The 16,486-nt window shown below is 31.1% G+C and overlaps 4 protein-coding genes across 5 annotated transcripts in view; 1 reads left to right on the top strand and 3 right to left on the bottom strand.

Moving 5' to 3' along the window:
- The window catches only part of LOC126852930 (uncharacterized), a 63,835-nt gene that overhangs the window by 16,767 nt on the left and 30,582 nt on the right, over window positions 1-16,486 (top strand). The window lies entirely within an intron of this gene.
- LOC126852868 (semaphorin-2A) overlaps window positions 1-16,486 on the bottom strand; it is a 332,693-nt gene that overhangs the window by 305,237 nt on the left and 10,970 nt on the right. The window lies entirely within an intron of this gene.
- Window positions 1,902-4,270, bottom strand: LOC126853103 (uncharacterized). The gene is made up of 2 exons (XM_050598562.1): window positions 4,062-4,270; window positions 1,902-3,475 (listed from the first exon to the last, which is right to left on the bottom strand). The coding sequence occupies exon 2, from the start codon at window positions 3,465-3,467 to the stop codon at window positions 2,286-2,288; it is 1,182 nt and encodes a 393-aa protein (XP_050454519.1). The 5' UTR covers window positions 3,468-3,475; window positions 4,062-4,270; the 3' UTR covers window positions 1,902-2,285.
- On the bottom strand, window positions 6,390-9,119 carry LOC126853111 (uncharacterized). The gene is made up of 2 exons (XM_050598575.1): window positions 8,899-9,119; window positions 6,390-7,815 (listed from the first exon to the last, which is right to left on the bottom strand). The coding sequence occupies exon 2, from the start codon at window positions 7,805-7,807 to the stop codon at window positions 6,665-6,667; it is 1,143 nt and encodes a 380-aa protein (XP_050454532.1). The 5' UTR covers window positions 7,808-7,815; window positions 8,899-9,119; the 3' UTR covers window positions 6,390-6,664.

Below are 16,486 nucleotides of genomic sequence, written 5' to 3'. Positions count from 1 at the left end.
TCTGCTCAAATAAAAAAAGATGAATGTTTTTCTTGTAATATTTTTTCACGGGTTTCACACCAATATATATTTCAGTATCTTATTACTAATTAATTTTAGATAAACATAGATACATTATCTACAGCGAGTAATTGCATCTTCTCTTACATTTTGATCATTCGATATCGATTTGTTCTCAAAATGAAGACTCGCTTCTACTTATGATCAATTCTTTCGGATTTGTCACGTTTCGCGCAAAAGACGGCGAGAATGAGAATTTTTTAAGAACACTATTACAAAACACGTAAACAAACCTGCGTACTCAATATTACAAGTCACTGACGCTAATTTTGAATTGCATTCGATTGTCCGAGGCCGCTGCATCAACTTCGAAATTCCGTACAACAGTCACATTATTTTATCGTTATGCAGTTATATCTCGAAGTTTGGAAAAACTCGGTAAGCAAATTTAATCAATTTTTCTAAGCGCGAATGACAGAAACGAAAAATCTTCACCTCCACTGATAAGAAAACCCGGCGACCGAGCGACAAGCGATGCAAAACATCCGCACGCTTCCCGGCGACTGGAAGGGTGGACGAGAGTCCGCTCTCGGGGGCGGATTGTGCGCATGCGACATAAACAAACCGTAAAGAAAAACCCGGTATACCGGGTGGGAGACTCTGGTAGTCTCTGGCGTATTCAAGTAGACGATATTATAATACACAATAGCGTAGTCCCTTGCTCCTGTAAGTGCAACGTACTTTGACACTCCGGATATCCGGGATATCGCGCGAAACCGATAAAGGAAACTCGAAAACCAGAATGAGATATCGGGATTTCCGCGAGATGCAAATCAATTCAACAAATTGAAAAATTCGTATTATGCGGCAAATTTGTCCTCTTCGATGCATTTTTTTAGTTTCTTTTTCTATTATCACTCACAATTTAATTTATCGAATTGCTTAATAAAAATTACTATAATTGTTATTATTATTGAAAGCAAGGCCATTAAATTGACGCTACGATTTGATTCATTGTCAGCGAAATAAAAAAAAAGTGCACGAGTAGCACTTTGTTTTATTTGTTTAAAAGTAATTAATCGCTAAATTACAATCGCTTTTCTATAATGTGATAAATCGTTACACAATAGCATATACATGATTTCAATGTCACTTAGCGGTAAAGCGATATGTACATGATGTTCCGCTCTCTTCTGACATATTACCTGTTCTATCACTGACAAGCCCATAGTCGACACTACTTGCGATCCGAGTACAACGCATTCCGCATTACTTCGTAGGCTTACCGTCCGTTTAATTGAAATCTAATGAACTATACATTCTCACTTTCTCCGTGAATTGCGGTCTTATTGTTAGACTAGATATCTTAAACGATGACATTTGTAACACAACATAAATACATTAATCTTTTTGCAGTTACATATAACGTTTCATTAACAATTACCACACATGATATCAATATCAGAATTGAAATTTATCAAAATTATTAATTTTTGAATAATAAAAAAATATAATGAGAAAATCTAATAATATTGTAATGTATTTATAAATTATATAAAATATTTTTTTATAACGTATTATTATTATTTATCATAATTTAATATAGTATTTATATTATTTAAAAAATTTTAATTTATTTTTCTAAGATCTATCACATATAGAATTGATAAAATTAAAACAAAAATTTAAAAAAATTAAAAATGCTTGATAAATGTTAATCATATACATATATTTTTAAAAGTATTACAATACACACATTATAAATTGAACAAATATGGAGGATTATATATATCTAATTTTATTTTATATTATATTGATAATATTATATATGTACGTATATTATCATTTAAAAAAAAAAATAACGCTTACACAATATAAATACACTTTAAATTATCTGTTGCTAAAACGAAATCATCGATATACATTTACAAACAAGATACATTTTTACTATATTTTCTTTGCGCAACGCTGAAAACAGTATTCATTACAAATGCTTTTTATTATTAGATATATTGAAAAATATGATATTATTAATTAAGAAAATTATTTTCTCTTCCTGAATATCGCGCGAAAACAAGCATTTTAAAAGTTATTATACAACAATTTATATTTTTTATGAAAATATGTATAAAGAGATAAGATCATATCGTGCCAAATTTCGGATTTAATTATGATTATATATAATAGCAAAAGTTAAGTTTTCTTAGATAAATTTGATACATCTAACATATTTTTAAATATTTTTAACTTTAAAAAAAAATTAATTGCTAAAAACTTAAGAATATTTAATATGCAAAATTATTTGACATTGATTTTATATAATCTGGATTTGGATAATCTTCAACTTTAAAAGACACTTTTTGGCAATTCAAATTTTCATTCTTGATCTTATATAATAACTTGGGATATTTTATCACTAGATCTTGAAAAGGTATTATTTTTGCGAAATCATCTATGTGTAATTTGATAAATCTTATGGCATATTTCTCTAGAAATTGTGCATTGTTTAAATACGCAATCTCTAAATCATCAATAGCGTTTAATTTATACATGGTTTTTATTAAAAACTTTTCACATAATAATAAAAGATCTTGTACGTTATATTTATTAGCTACCACAATGAGATCATGTAACATTTGTCGAAATTTTACGTAATTGGAATCAAGTCTTGAGCGATAATATTCTAGCTTAGTATAAAGTGTTATATCATTTAGCCCTAAGCTACCTAGACTATCTTTTAAACTACCAGTTTCTAAATAGGATATAAAATGTTTGAAAACATCATATGTTACGTCGTATATTTCTATTTTCTTGACCTTTTTTTCATTGTCAAGTAAAAAGTTTTCAAAGAATTTGCTTTTTGAACATAATATATCTCTGTCTATAGATAAAGATTTCTTGTCTATTACAAATGAAACTTTTAATCCCGATTTTTGTTCTAAAATAGAATTATTTATCGTATATTCTTCTGATTCGTTTATGGTTTCCTGCATAATATGATGCAATATATTTTCGATTATTTCAAAATAAAAGTGTACTCTAAGTATATTATTGTCTAAACAATTCTGTCTCTTAAGTTCATCAACAGATAATTTATATATCATCTTGTTATGTGTTAAATAAGTGTCATATACCCGATAATCTTTATACAGTGCACCTAGACTATGTTCTACATAACACAAATAGTTAACTTTAATTTTTTGATGGTTAGCCATAAGCAAAGAATAAAAGGACATTGTAAAATTTTCTTTTCTGTCAAAAGTCGCACAGAGAGAAAAATTTTGACTATCAGTAATTCCACTAGCTAAAATAGTACTGAATGCTGTGGATAACTTTGAAAAGTTAAGAAAAGTCCATTGAAATATGAATTCGTTAAAATTCATATTTGTTCGACAATGACAAATGGTTGTTTTTTTTATTACGCTTTTTGATTTTTCTGAGGATGGTTTCTCCACTATTGAAGTCATTATTAATTCTGCAAACAAATGATGTGCAATAATATTTTTAATAATATATTTTTCCTTCCAAGAATTAGATACAATAATTATATTTATCTAGAAATATTTTATACATATAATATTTAATATATATATATACATATATAAACATTATTAAATATATATTTTATATGTATATACTATTTCAAAAATATATATTTAATAATGTTTATATAAAATTATATTTTTCCAGTCTAGCACTATTGCGAAAAAATAATATACATTTTTATTCAATTTTATATTGCATATGTTGTTTTACTACGATATATTTTTATTATTATATTATATTTTATTTATTTCTTAATATAAAATTATAATCATATTTTTAAAAGATCCTTACAGATAAGATTAATTACACTTTTTGCAAAAGAATAGATTTTAGATTATAGTAATATTTATATGCAATATTCTTATTAAATATAATAAATAAAAAAAATATAATATATAATCTTATTTTTTAATTGCAAATACAATTGGACACAGTGAAAGACGTATTTTATATATGTGTCTCCACATATTGTCATATGCTAAAGTAATTAAATTTTGCTTTCCATTATATTTTACCTGTATATCTTCACACACTCACGCGTATTCTATTTTCTTTGTTGTAATTTTATATTGCGATCTTGATTATTAATGTCAAGGAGTTAATCTGTAATATATTTGTAATTAAATTTTAACTGATAAAGATATCAGCTTTACACAATTGTCTTCTGTTAATATATAACATCTAATATTTAATAGTATAACGCTTTTCTTAAAATGAGTGTTGAACTGTGACTGTTTCGGTTCGACAACATCGACAATCGACTTTCTAGATAAGCATCTTATTTATGTTCTGTGTGTACTGTGTTACATGTATTTATATTGTATACATTTCTTATATTGTGTACCTCGAATGTTTATTATCCTTAGGCGAAATCAAATTTAAATTAAAATTTTAAAATAGTAATATAGTTTTAAAATAATCTTAAAATAGGGAGAGTATTAAGATCGCTATCATAAAGTAATGAAACATAACTAAACAAAACATTCGACAATTTTTTTATAATCAATGAAATAATAAGATAGCGATAAAGAGCATCGCTCCTTCTTGATTGTAAAAACTGGCTTTAATGGATCTTTCCCATTTCGCATCATATCTTGCTCAAATTACACGCGGTGCTAAATGGCATGTACACAAAAAACATAGAATCAGTTCTAACGGTGACTTTTTTGCTGAAAAAATCGAAGATCAAAGATTGTGGAAATCACGTTGGAACCACAAGAACGCGCTTGTCTTCATTCGTAAACCGCCAATGAGAGCGCATCTCCTGGTTTTTATTTGAAAAACATTTTTGTTTTATTATCATTCTCTATCGAATTTATTGAAGTGAGTTGCGTGAGGCTGATACAAATCAGGCTGGTTCTCAGGCGTGAACAAATGTCACTTTTGCGGAGATTTCTATATCCGAATGATAATGGTACGAAAAATTCAACTCATGCAATAAACATAAAACAAAATTGGGATGAAATTTTTATTGACAATACAAAAGTGACAACAATGTTATCAAAGTCAGTTAAAATTTACGTTTAAAATTAAAAGAATATACTCTAAACATATTTACATCTAAATTCAATTTTATAAAATGTAGAAGAATAATTTATTTTTGCAGTTTCTTTATTCATAAATTCAAGTTAATAGTCTTATAATTATAATTATTATTTGATGCAAATTTATAATAATGAGTTTATATAGTACTTGCGTAGACATTCTGGACATCCGGGATATCGCGTGAAATCAATTCTATGCTTACAATGTAATATACTAAATTACTAAAATAAAAATTACTATTATTATTATGATTATTGAGAGCAAGGCCGTTATGGAAATGTGATTGGACTCAGTGAAATGAAAAACCCACATGCCAAAAGCATTTTACTTGGTTTAAAAAATAATTAATCGTTAAATTATAATCGCTTCTTCATACAATGAATCATCATTAGACAACAGCGTATACATGATTTTAACGTCACTTAACGCGGTGGAGCGATATATACATGGTGTTCCGCGCTCTTCTGACATATTACCTGCTTTATCACTGACAAGCCCATAGTCGACACTGCTCGCGATCTGACAATGAGTACAACGCTCACTCCGTAGGCTTACAATTTGTTTAACTACTGCAGCCTGATGTGTTATACATTTTAACTTTCTCCGTGAATTGCGATCTTAGATGTCTCCAATGATGACATTTGCAATACAGCATAAACTTGCATCTCGCATTAATTCTTTTGCAGTTACAGGTTAGCATTAATATTTGATTAATGATTTACCTCGTGTGATAACGATGGTTGAAAAAATAATTATTAAAATTTTAATATAAATTAATATAATAAAAAATATAATGAGAAAATCTGACAATATTATGATTTACTTATGAATTATATAAAATATTTCTTTAAAATATTTACGTTATATAAAAATTTATAATTTATTTTTCTTAGATTTATCACATTTAGAATTGAAAAAATTAAAACAAAAATTTAAAAAGATTAAAAATAGTTGATAAATGGTAATCACACATATATTTTTAAGTATTACATACGCAGATTAAATTGAACAAATATGGAGAAATACATAATTAATTTTATTTTATATGATATTGATAATATTATATATGCACGTACATTGTCATTTTTAGAGAAAAAAGTAACGTTTACATAATATAGATATACTTTAAATTATCTGTTGTAATAGAATGAACGAAACAAATAAAATCATTGATACAAAATACATTTTTACTAAATCTTTTTTGCGCAAAGTTAAAAACAGTATTCACTACAGAAAACTTTTATTATTATTAACTTTTATTATGTATATTGAGAAATATGATATGATTAAATAAAAAAGTTATATAGTTTTCTCTTTCTATATCTTTCTATATCGCGCAAAAACAGGCGTTTTAAAAGCTATTAAATATACAGTTTATATTTTTTATGAAAATATGTAAAAAAAAATGTAAAATTATGTAAAATTATATAGTGTCAAATTGAAGATTTTAATATGATTATATATAATAACAAAAGTTTATTTTTTTGGATAAATTCGAAACATTTAACATATATTTTAATATTTTTAACTTGTTTTATTAAAAATAATCTAATTGCTAAAAACTTGAGATTGTTCAACTTTTAACATTGAATGTATCTGGATCATATTCTTCAGTTATAAAAGACATTTTGTGGCAGTTGAAATTTTCTTTAACGAGTTTTCTATATAATTCCTTATTTTGATCTGCAAAGTAGCTCATATTATAGCAGTGTAATTTTAGTAATTTTATGGTATATTTTTCTACTGTTTCTGAATCGAGATTTTGCCCAAATGACAGATCTGATAGCACGTCCACTCTGTGCATGGTTTTTATTAAAAAATTTTCACATAATAATACAAGACCTTTTAGATCATTAGCCTTAGCTAGCTTAAGAAGATTGCATAATGTTTCGCGGATTTTGTCATACTTCCCAGGAAAGAATAATCGGATTTCCATACGCTCATATACATCACATATATTAGCATTCTCTCTTACAATTAGTTTATCTAAACTGCTAGTTTCTAAGTAATATACAAAATATTCAAAAACATCTGGTAAGCGATATATTCTAATTGTATCGATGCTCCTTCCTGACGGATCATAAAAAATATTTTTAAAGTTATCGCTTTTTGAATATAATAAACCTTTATCTATAGAATAACATTTCTTGTTTGCCAAAAAATTAACTTTTACTCCCGATCTCTTATCTAAAGCAAATTTATCTATTGCAGATTCTTCTGATTCGTCTATAATTGTTTGAAAAAAATGGTTTGATACACTTTCGATTATATCGAAACAGACGTATACTGTAAGACTATCACATGTAGGATCAACTGATACATCTTCTTCAATTTTGTTAAGAGATATTTCATATACGCGCATGTTTTGCGTTAAATAAATGCCATTTACCTCACACGGATACAATATTTTCCCTTTAATAACTGTATAAATATAATAGTTAACTCTAAACTTTTTCTTTTCAGCCATAAACCAAGTATGAAAATATATCATATTCTTGGCCACATTAAAAGACATATTAACAGTAAGAGCCTGGTAATAATGAGTAATTCCAGTTGCTTTGAAAGTAATGGAAGATTTAGATGGTTTCGAAAAATTTTCAAGAGTCCATTCAAATTTTAATTCGGTACTAACCATTGTTGTTCGACAATGACAAATGGTTGTCTTTTTCATTTTTTCTAATTTTTTTGAGAATAGGTTCTCTATTTCTAAAGCCATTATAAATCCTGCAAACAAATAATGTACTTATAAATATTTAAATCCTTCATACAAATAATGCATTTAAAAATACATTTTCCTTCATAAAAATTAGATAAAATAGTTATATTTTCTGGAAATATTTTATATATGTATGGAGAATTTTATTTATGTGTATGTTATTATAAAATTGTACTCAAATATAATATATTAAAATATATATTATATAAAGCGTATATATTATGAAACATATATATATATATATATATATATATATATATATATATATATATATACATATTTATACTATCTCAAAAATGTATATTTAATAATCTTTACATAAAAATTATTTTTTTTTAATTAAACCAATATAAATTGATAAATAAGTTCCAAAATAACAATTAAAAGTGCAATTAGAATAGACAATTAGGAACCAGTGTAATAATATTTACATGGTGTTAAACAAAAATCAATAATAAAATTGGAAATAAACTTAATAAATAAAAAATAATAAAACTATTATCATTATAAAGACAAAAACAGCCATTTAATACCATGATATTTATTAATTTTGTTTGCATTGAGAATAGTCTAAAAGGAAAAAAAATGAAACGTTTGCGATTATTACTATATGTATTTTACTATATATTTTATATTCTCTAATAAAATTTATTATGCTCTACATACTGTGCTGATTCTTAATTGACTATTATAATTGCGACTACTTAATTGTTATATTAAAGCTTAGCACAATTACGAAAAAAATATACATTTTTTATTCAATTTTTAAGATATGTTGCACATGTTGTTTTATGATATATTTTTATTATTATACTATATTTAATTAATTATTTTTTGACTAATATAAAATGACATGGAAAATTATAACCATGTTTTTAAAAGATACTTTACAGATAAGATTAAGTACATTTTTTGCAAAAAAGTATAGATTTTATATTGTAGTAATATTTATATGCGACACTTTTATTATGCACTAAATAAAAAATATAATATATAATCTCATTTTAAGATTTATTTTATATATGTCTCTATATCTCTTATCTATGTATGTATTAGTTAAAGTTATTCAATTTTGCTTTTCATTATTTTACCTGTATATCTCCACACACTCGTGCGTATATTATTTTCTTTGTTATTTTATATTGCAATCTTAATCACCAATTTTATGAGAATGTTATGAGTATCAAATATAATTATATTTAAATTCTAACTGATAAAGATACACACAATTGTCTTCGATGTCTAATATATAACGTCTGATATTTTATAACGCTTATCTTAAAATGAGTGTTAAACTATGACTGTTTCGAGTCGACAACATCGCGACAATCGACTTTCTCGATAAACATCATTTCTTATGTATACATTCTGTATGTATTTTTATTGTATACCTTTCTTATATTGTATACATTTTTTATATTGTGTGTTTATTATTCTTGGGCAAAATCATCAAATTTAAATTTTGAAATAGTAGTATGTGTAATGAAGATTGCTATCATAAAATAATGAAGCGTAGCTAAACAAAGTATTCGAAAAGTTTTTTGTCGTCAATGAAATAATGAGATCACGGATCGATAAAGGACTTTCTTAAAATCATAAAAACTAACTTCAATGAATCTTTCCCATTTCGCGAAGCATATCTTGCTCGGCCGACACTGACTATAATAGATTGAACACGCGATTGAAATTATACGCGGTGCTAGATGTATGTATGCACAAAAGGCAAGTCAATTCTCGCGTGGTGACTTTCTTGTTGGAAGAATCGAAGATCAAAGCTTGTGAAAATTACATTGACGGAACGACAAAAACAAAGCATTTCTACAAGGACACGCTCGTCTTCTTAACCATCATCGAGCGTGTATTTTCTAGCTTTTTTAAAAACATTTTCGTTTTACTATCATCCTATCTTGAATTTATCGAAGTGAGTTGCACGGGGCTGATAGAGATCAGACTGATTCTCGTGCGGACAAATATCGCCTTTGCGGAGATTTTTATCCGAATGATAAAGATACGAAGAATTCAACTTGTTCAATAGATACAAAACGATGTTGGGATGAAATTTTTATTGACAATTGAAAAGTGACAATAATATTATCAAAATCAGCTAAAAATTACGGTTAAAATTGAAAGGATATACTTTAAATATATTTACATTTAAATTCAATTTTATAATTTTGCAAAAAGCAGAAAAATAATTTATTTTCGCAATTTTTTTATTGATATAACCAAGTTAATAGTCGAAACTACAATTAATATTTGGTGCAAATTTAAATAACAATAAAGTATACTTTGAATTTATAATCTTTTATCAATTGAGTTATTAGAAGCATTTTTTAAAAATAGAAAGTACTGAAATATAATTTCAGTGCACGGAATTAATTTACAAGAAAAAACTTATTTTTTGGCCGCGTGTTGCGCGACGATATCGCCTCTGAAATATCGCAACGCGCGAGAATTCATTTATAACTTCTGAGCTTGCGAAAGGAAAAATACGCGGGGCATTCATTTCTCGAAGATAGCCGATGGAGCCATCGGCCGCGTATGCGCGGCGAAGTATCACGCGTTATCTAAATTTATTTATTAGGTGCTATTATAATTCTTGCAATTGCTTATCGCTCGCGGAGCTTCTGTTACCGATGGTGGAAGACATAATTCAATTCGACTATCTCGCTTCTCCGTGCGCGCCGTACGGCAATGTTTTCCCTCCGCCAACCGTTTAACATTAAATGGAATTCCGTCGGTACGCCATAGCGAGACTATGCCAAGTGAACTAGCGAGAAATGAGCTTTATCGTGCCGTAGAGAAGTTATAATACGAGCATAGCGTGATAGATGAATCATCACAATCGTTACCTTGTTTTTAGAGCGCTGGTAGGCGAGCGCGCGATACGAGGCGTGGGAAATTCGACTTGGACGCGTCGATGAGACTATCGATCAAGCGTTTTGAGGGGGTGCAAACTGAAAACTTTGCTTACGACTATGATAACTATATCGTGCATTACATAAATTTACATTTAAATATAAAATTGCAGAAAGAAACATTAAATTATTTATTTATTTATTTATTCAATTTTTTAATGTTTAATTTTCTTCATTTCTGTTCTGTCGTCCAACGATTTAATCATTCGCAGAGATTCATCAACAATTGTTTCTCTTCAAACACGATTTTACAAATTACAACAATAATTTCGTATATAAATAATCGTTTCAACCTCATGGATCGTTACGTTCGCAATTTACAGCGTTGAAAATGTACGTTGTTCTTCGAGGCCATTAGACAAGGAGATTCGCGTTCATCCGAGCGGCAATGCCGTGGCAGCAGAACAATTTCCAGCATAGTTTCCAAGTGCCTAACATTACTAGCTGAAAATTTTCGTCACGCACGGAAGGTGCACACGCACACGCGCCCGCGCTCGCGCCGGAGATTGATCGTGTGTGCGTTGTTAAAGTCGTTAGCAGCGCGAGTTAACCGAGTCACAGCGTTACAACCGGCGGCGCTCTCCTGTCTTTATTGAATTACAACTTAGACACAACCGGGCGCAAAGTACACGGTACATGCCGGGTTTACGCCGCGCGGATTAGCATGCAAATTCGCCGCATTGAATTTCATAGTTTCGACAGCTGTAACAACCGAATAGATTCGTCGTGACGCGGCGCGGACCGGCACCGACGACGTCTATCAAACCCCCTCCACCCCCAATTGCCATCTACTGATAAGCGAATTGTTTCGGGAATATAACTGAGCGCGATATAACTCGATCCATCGGCTGCGTCACTATCAGCGAAATTAATACGCGCGACTTAAATTCTAATAAAAACGGGAATTAAGTCAAGATAAGGACGCGACAGCAAATGGCATATTCCAATTGCAATTTCAAAGCGAAACAGTATATTAAATGTAAATTGAAGAAGAATTGAATTTCCCATGTACGTTAATCATTTATTCACGCAAAATATTGCCGAGTAATGAACAAGCGAAATAATATTTATTGCTTTGGACGTAGATTCAATATCAAAAGTCGTTAAAATGCATATTCTCCCTCCCTCGATCGAAACTCATTTCGATGACAATATTGTCGGAAACTGGCGGTTGTACTCCCGTCACTCGACTCATAGTCGAACAGCGACAAATGTCATGGAAAATATTAATTCAAATGTATCATAAAGTTCAATTTATCGTTTTTACAATGTAATAACTGGTTTGTCAGAGGACGCAAATAATATAATACTTTTTTTTTTTGTAATTTATCATGAAAATTTATTTTGCTATTGAATTAAATAATTCAAATTCCAATTTAATTATTTGACAAACTTGGGACAGAAATCCTCCTGCAAAAGCAAAAATTAATTTAAATTTAAATTTTTCACATATTTAATATCAAACATTTTTTAATTAAATTTAAAAAATTTTATTAAGATATTCTTTATTTTTATATCTGGAGTCCGCGTTCCAGTTTTTATGACACTTGTTTAACTATGCCAAATTTTTTTATTATCATATATATTTAATTTAAGCATTTTTTTATCGTTCGATTACAGTGCCATACACATTCTCGTATCGGTCTCCCAAGTCGTTGGCATAATCGTTTCTGAGCGGGCATTATCGCGGCTATGACGGCGTTAGTATGTCGTATTTTTTTCTTTCTCAGCGGCTTAACGTTCCTGCTTTACACGCGCGGGGTCTTTTATCGCTTTCATGGATCTTCACCTCATTCTAGTTACATAGTTGCAATAAGACTTATCCTATCGTCGAGGAATAGAACGCTGCTAATCGATAGAACTCCATCAGAGAAATTAGATCCGATTTTAGGCGAATTGTTTGTCATTACCGACTGCTGCGAAATCGAGGAAATGATGCGCGCGACGCAACGAGGTAAATTAATATTTTAACGATCAACTTACAATATTTCGCGCAGTACGCAGATTTAATTACGCAAACATGAGAGGGCTGACTAGCTGAGCGCGATATCCCCCGCGTATTCCAATAACTCGTCATTGGCCCGATCAAATTTACTGCCACGCGTGTTTATCGATACCGCCGCGAAACCGCGAACGTATGTTGCTACGAGCAAAATTCAATAGACCGAATCTGGCTGGGAGAGCCGCTTGGCGAACTTGTATTTATCGTGTCGTCCTGAACCGTCTTGTGCTTTGCTTTGCTTTGCCTCGCAGATGCAACGTGGTAAGCGGCTTGCTAACGCGATTCTCGCTCGCATACGGGTTAAGGCATGCGGATACGCGGCTCGACTTTCCCGTAAAAGCAAAACGCCCTTACGGGCTTGCGGCACGAGCGCGCGGCTCCGCTTCATAGTATATGCTCTTAGCATGCAAGCGCGAATATGGGCGAGATCATGCACGAGTCGCTCGTACATTTCGCTTCTCCTGCTACATTATCGTATTCGTGTACGTTTCTGGCCGCTAAAGTATGTCGAAGTAATAATGTATAGGCTATGAGGAAAAGATATCTTTGCTATCACTCTTTCGAATATCTCTTCTTCTGCTGTAATTTCCCTTCGCTCTGTATAATTCTTTCGATATAGTTACTGTAAAGATGCCTTCTAATCGCGATTTACTAGAATTGTTACAGATCGCAGGTGACAATTCATTTTTACAATTTATGTATTATAATTTTTACGATTAAAAATAGATAGTATTGAAGAATAAAATAAATTCTATAATTAATATGTGAAAAATATTGAATTTGTTGTTGCAATTTTCGCGTGTTAAACTCTTTTCTGTGCAACAATGAAAGTCGATACAAATACAAACAAGTTTTATGTAATAAAAATTCGTGCTTTCTATATTATTTAATTTCCAGTTGTCTTTTATTCTTTTCATCCGACGCATTTTTGCAAATTTTTTTTTTTTGACAATCTTATTCATGTCACAGCAGCCTCTTTTTCCGTTTCATTATTCTTACACGTGTAACGCTATCGGAATTTTAACAAAGTGATACATGCTGCAACGAGAACCTTTGTAGGACAAGTAAATAAAAGAAGCTTTCACGAACGTCTGCACATCGATCTTGAAGCATTTAAAGCAGCAGCGATATAGGAAGACGGTAAAAATACGTCCATTGCGTTACTGTGAAAAATTCAATGGTGTTGGATTGCAAGCGACGTATAATAAAAATATTGAATCGCAAATATTTGCAAACATCAAATAATGATATATTGACTTTAAAATCTCACAATGATTAAGTAACGAATACAGGAGAACAGAATCGCTTTAGAGAGAGGATATATTTACTTCGACTAATATTTCCCTTAGAATTTGTTGCAAAATAACATATCATGTTGGTTTTGGGAATTTTTATACATGGACTGTGGTAATGATTAAGCAAAATCTATCTGCACGATAGGAGTCAGATTTCATTAAAAATTGTAACAAAAAAGATATATTTTTTATTTCCACGGAACATCGCTTTTAATCGTCGAACCATCGAAAAAAACCGATACGACGAGAACTATCATTTGATATCGAGCAATCGAAGAGAAACTCCGGATATAACACAAGAGTAGAAAATAGACCGAGTAATTTTGTTCGAGATATTGCGATCAGAGAGATTGCATCGGGAATAATACTGCTCGCAACGTCGATTGTGTGATTGCTAAACGCAAGCTTGTACGACCATCGGATAGATAAGCCGCGAGTCGCGTCGAAGGCATACGGAATATCAATGTGAAGAGAATCTGCTTGCGATTTTCCTGACCCGCCAATATCTCGAATAAGAACGTCGAACGTCGCGTCAGGAAACGTTCTTCATCGCCGTTGAAACTGAAAGTTTCTAAGGAGATCGCAGAGATGAGAGGAGGACGATCAAAGTCACGTCTGTTAAGTTTCGAAAAGGAGTCAATTAAAAGTTCTAGGAACTTGGCTGCTCTGTGCCGTGCATACGAATCTTCCTCGACGGCGTAGCATTCTGGAATTTTTCACTTTACCTGGTTATTACGGTGCGGCGAATTCTTGATTCCTCGAATCCGCTGGCGAATCGAATATAATGCACCATAGTCGGCTTTTCACTCCCTCGGGATGCGCCTTGCTTTCAACGTTTCTACAGAATCGAATTTTGCGGAAAGAAAGTGACTAAACTCAAGCAAAAAAATATGAGCGGAATTTGAATCTCTTTGCACTATCTTGTCGCAGATTATTCGAAAAAGTATCCTGATTTTCCAAATTCAGCGTGAATTTTATATTATGATATAGAGGACGATGGTATCTAAAAAAACGATATAAAGAAGCATTTTTACTCATGTGTCTTCACTTAGTCTTTAGATAACCGCCGACATCCTCGAAGAACTTTTAAATAGCTCGTGACTTTATTTTTGAACTATTTCTCCAATATTGGATTTAAAACTGCTTCGAGAAAAAGTATCTGGTAAATATCTTTTCTCTGAAAAAAAGCACGGTTGCGGAAAACAAAAATAGGCAAAGAGGAACATAGGTATCCAACTTATTATTATAGTCAAGGTCGATGTTAAAAAGATATTGCCTGAAAGATATTTTTTAATTGTATAAAATTAAAAATCTTTATCGATCATATAAACATTTATTTCTTATATAATAAAAGAGAGAAAATATATAAAAATATATAAAAAAATAACACACACGCAATTAGAAAACTCTTTTTTATTTTTACGATGTCTTCCAAACATTTATGCTGACTTGAGAAAAAACACTTTGTTCATCATCCATCTTCGACTCTCGGTGGAGGGGTGCGAAAATGAGAGATATTCGTAGGAATTCAATATTTTTCGTATTTGCGATACCGATATTAGCCACGTAGCGACGACATTCGTCACCGCGCACAATTCTCTCGTCGCACGGCAGCGAAACGAGCGTCATACGTGCAAATTGGAACGCGCCCCGCCAGTCTTCATTAAGTCGCTCGCAATCAGGCAATGCGAGCGCGGGACAGCCACTGTTGCGGCAAACACGCCCGACGTGCATTTGTCACCGCATTCCAATGTGCACGCACTTTTTAAGGCTGAATAACGCGCAGATACGCACTTTCGCGTGTATGTACTCTCGCGACGCTTTTACACAGTTTGGTCGTTTCGCGACTCGGTAGCGACACGAGTAGCCTTTTTTTTTTTTTTACACGAGAAAGACCGACTTTGATACCGAGAACACGTGCGACGGAATCACCGGATGTATCAAGGGCAGCGATCTCATTATTCGCTTCTCGTATCCGCGCCCTCGCATCATACGGGACATAATTAAGCGAAGAGTCGACTCATTAAAATTGTCGCTATATGATTAACATTGCTCAGTTCTCGGCGAGTGCCCGGCTCGTGGTTCTCGAAGGTAAAAAGAGGCGTTGCTTTTTCATCTCTAATAAACATAATGGCCCAATTACACTCTTATTTTTATCCACATCTAAGCGCGAGTCGTGATATTAGTACTTTATTCAAATTAGATTTTTCTCCGAATATGAAATGTTAATATTTGAGAAAGTTATAATAAATGTTCCGTAAACATCGCATCAGGATATACGAAATCTCGAATTTGTATCAAACGCTGAACTGTATAGGGGGCAAATATTGCGTTCCGCCTTCATTTAATCAACTCGTTTTCGAGAATCCGCAACCAGGGCAAGAGTCCCCTCGACCACGCGATCCAAATGACTCATCACGCACATAGAGAAAACCTTTAATTAGTCCCTTTCCCAGTTTGCAAA

Source organism: Cataglyphis hispanica, chromosome 1 (assembly GCF_021464435.1).
Source record: "Cataglyphis hispanica isolate Lineage 1 chromosome 1, ULB_Chis1_1.0, whole genome shotgun sequence".
Classification (NCBI taxonomy): domain Eukaryota; kingdom Metazoa; phylum Arthropoda; class Insecta; order Hymenoptera; family Formicidae; genus Cataglyphis; species Cataglyphis hispanica.
Note: the sequence above shows the minus strand (reverse complement) of the source record. Positions and strands in the feature narration are given on the sequence as shown.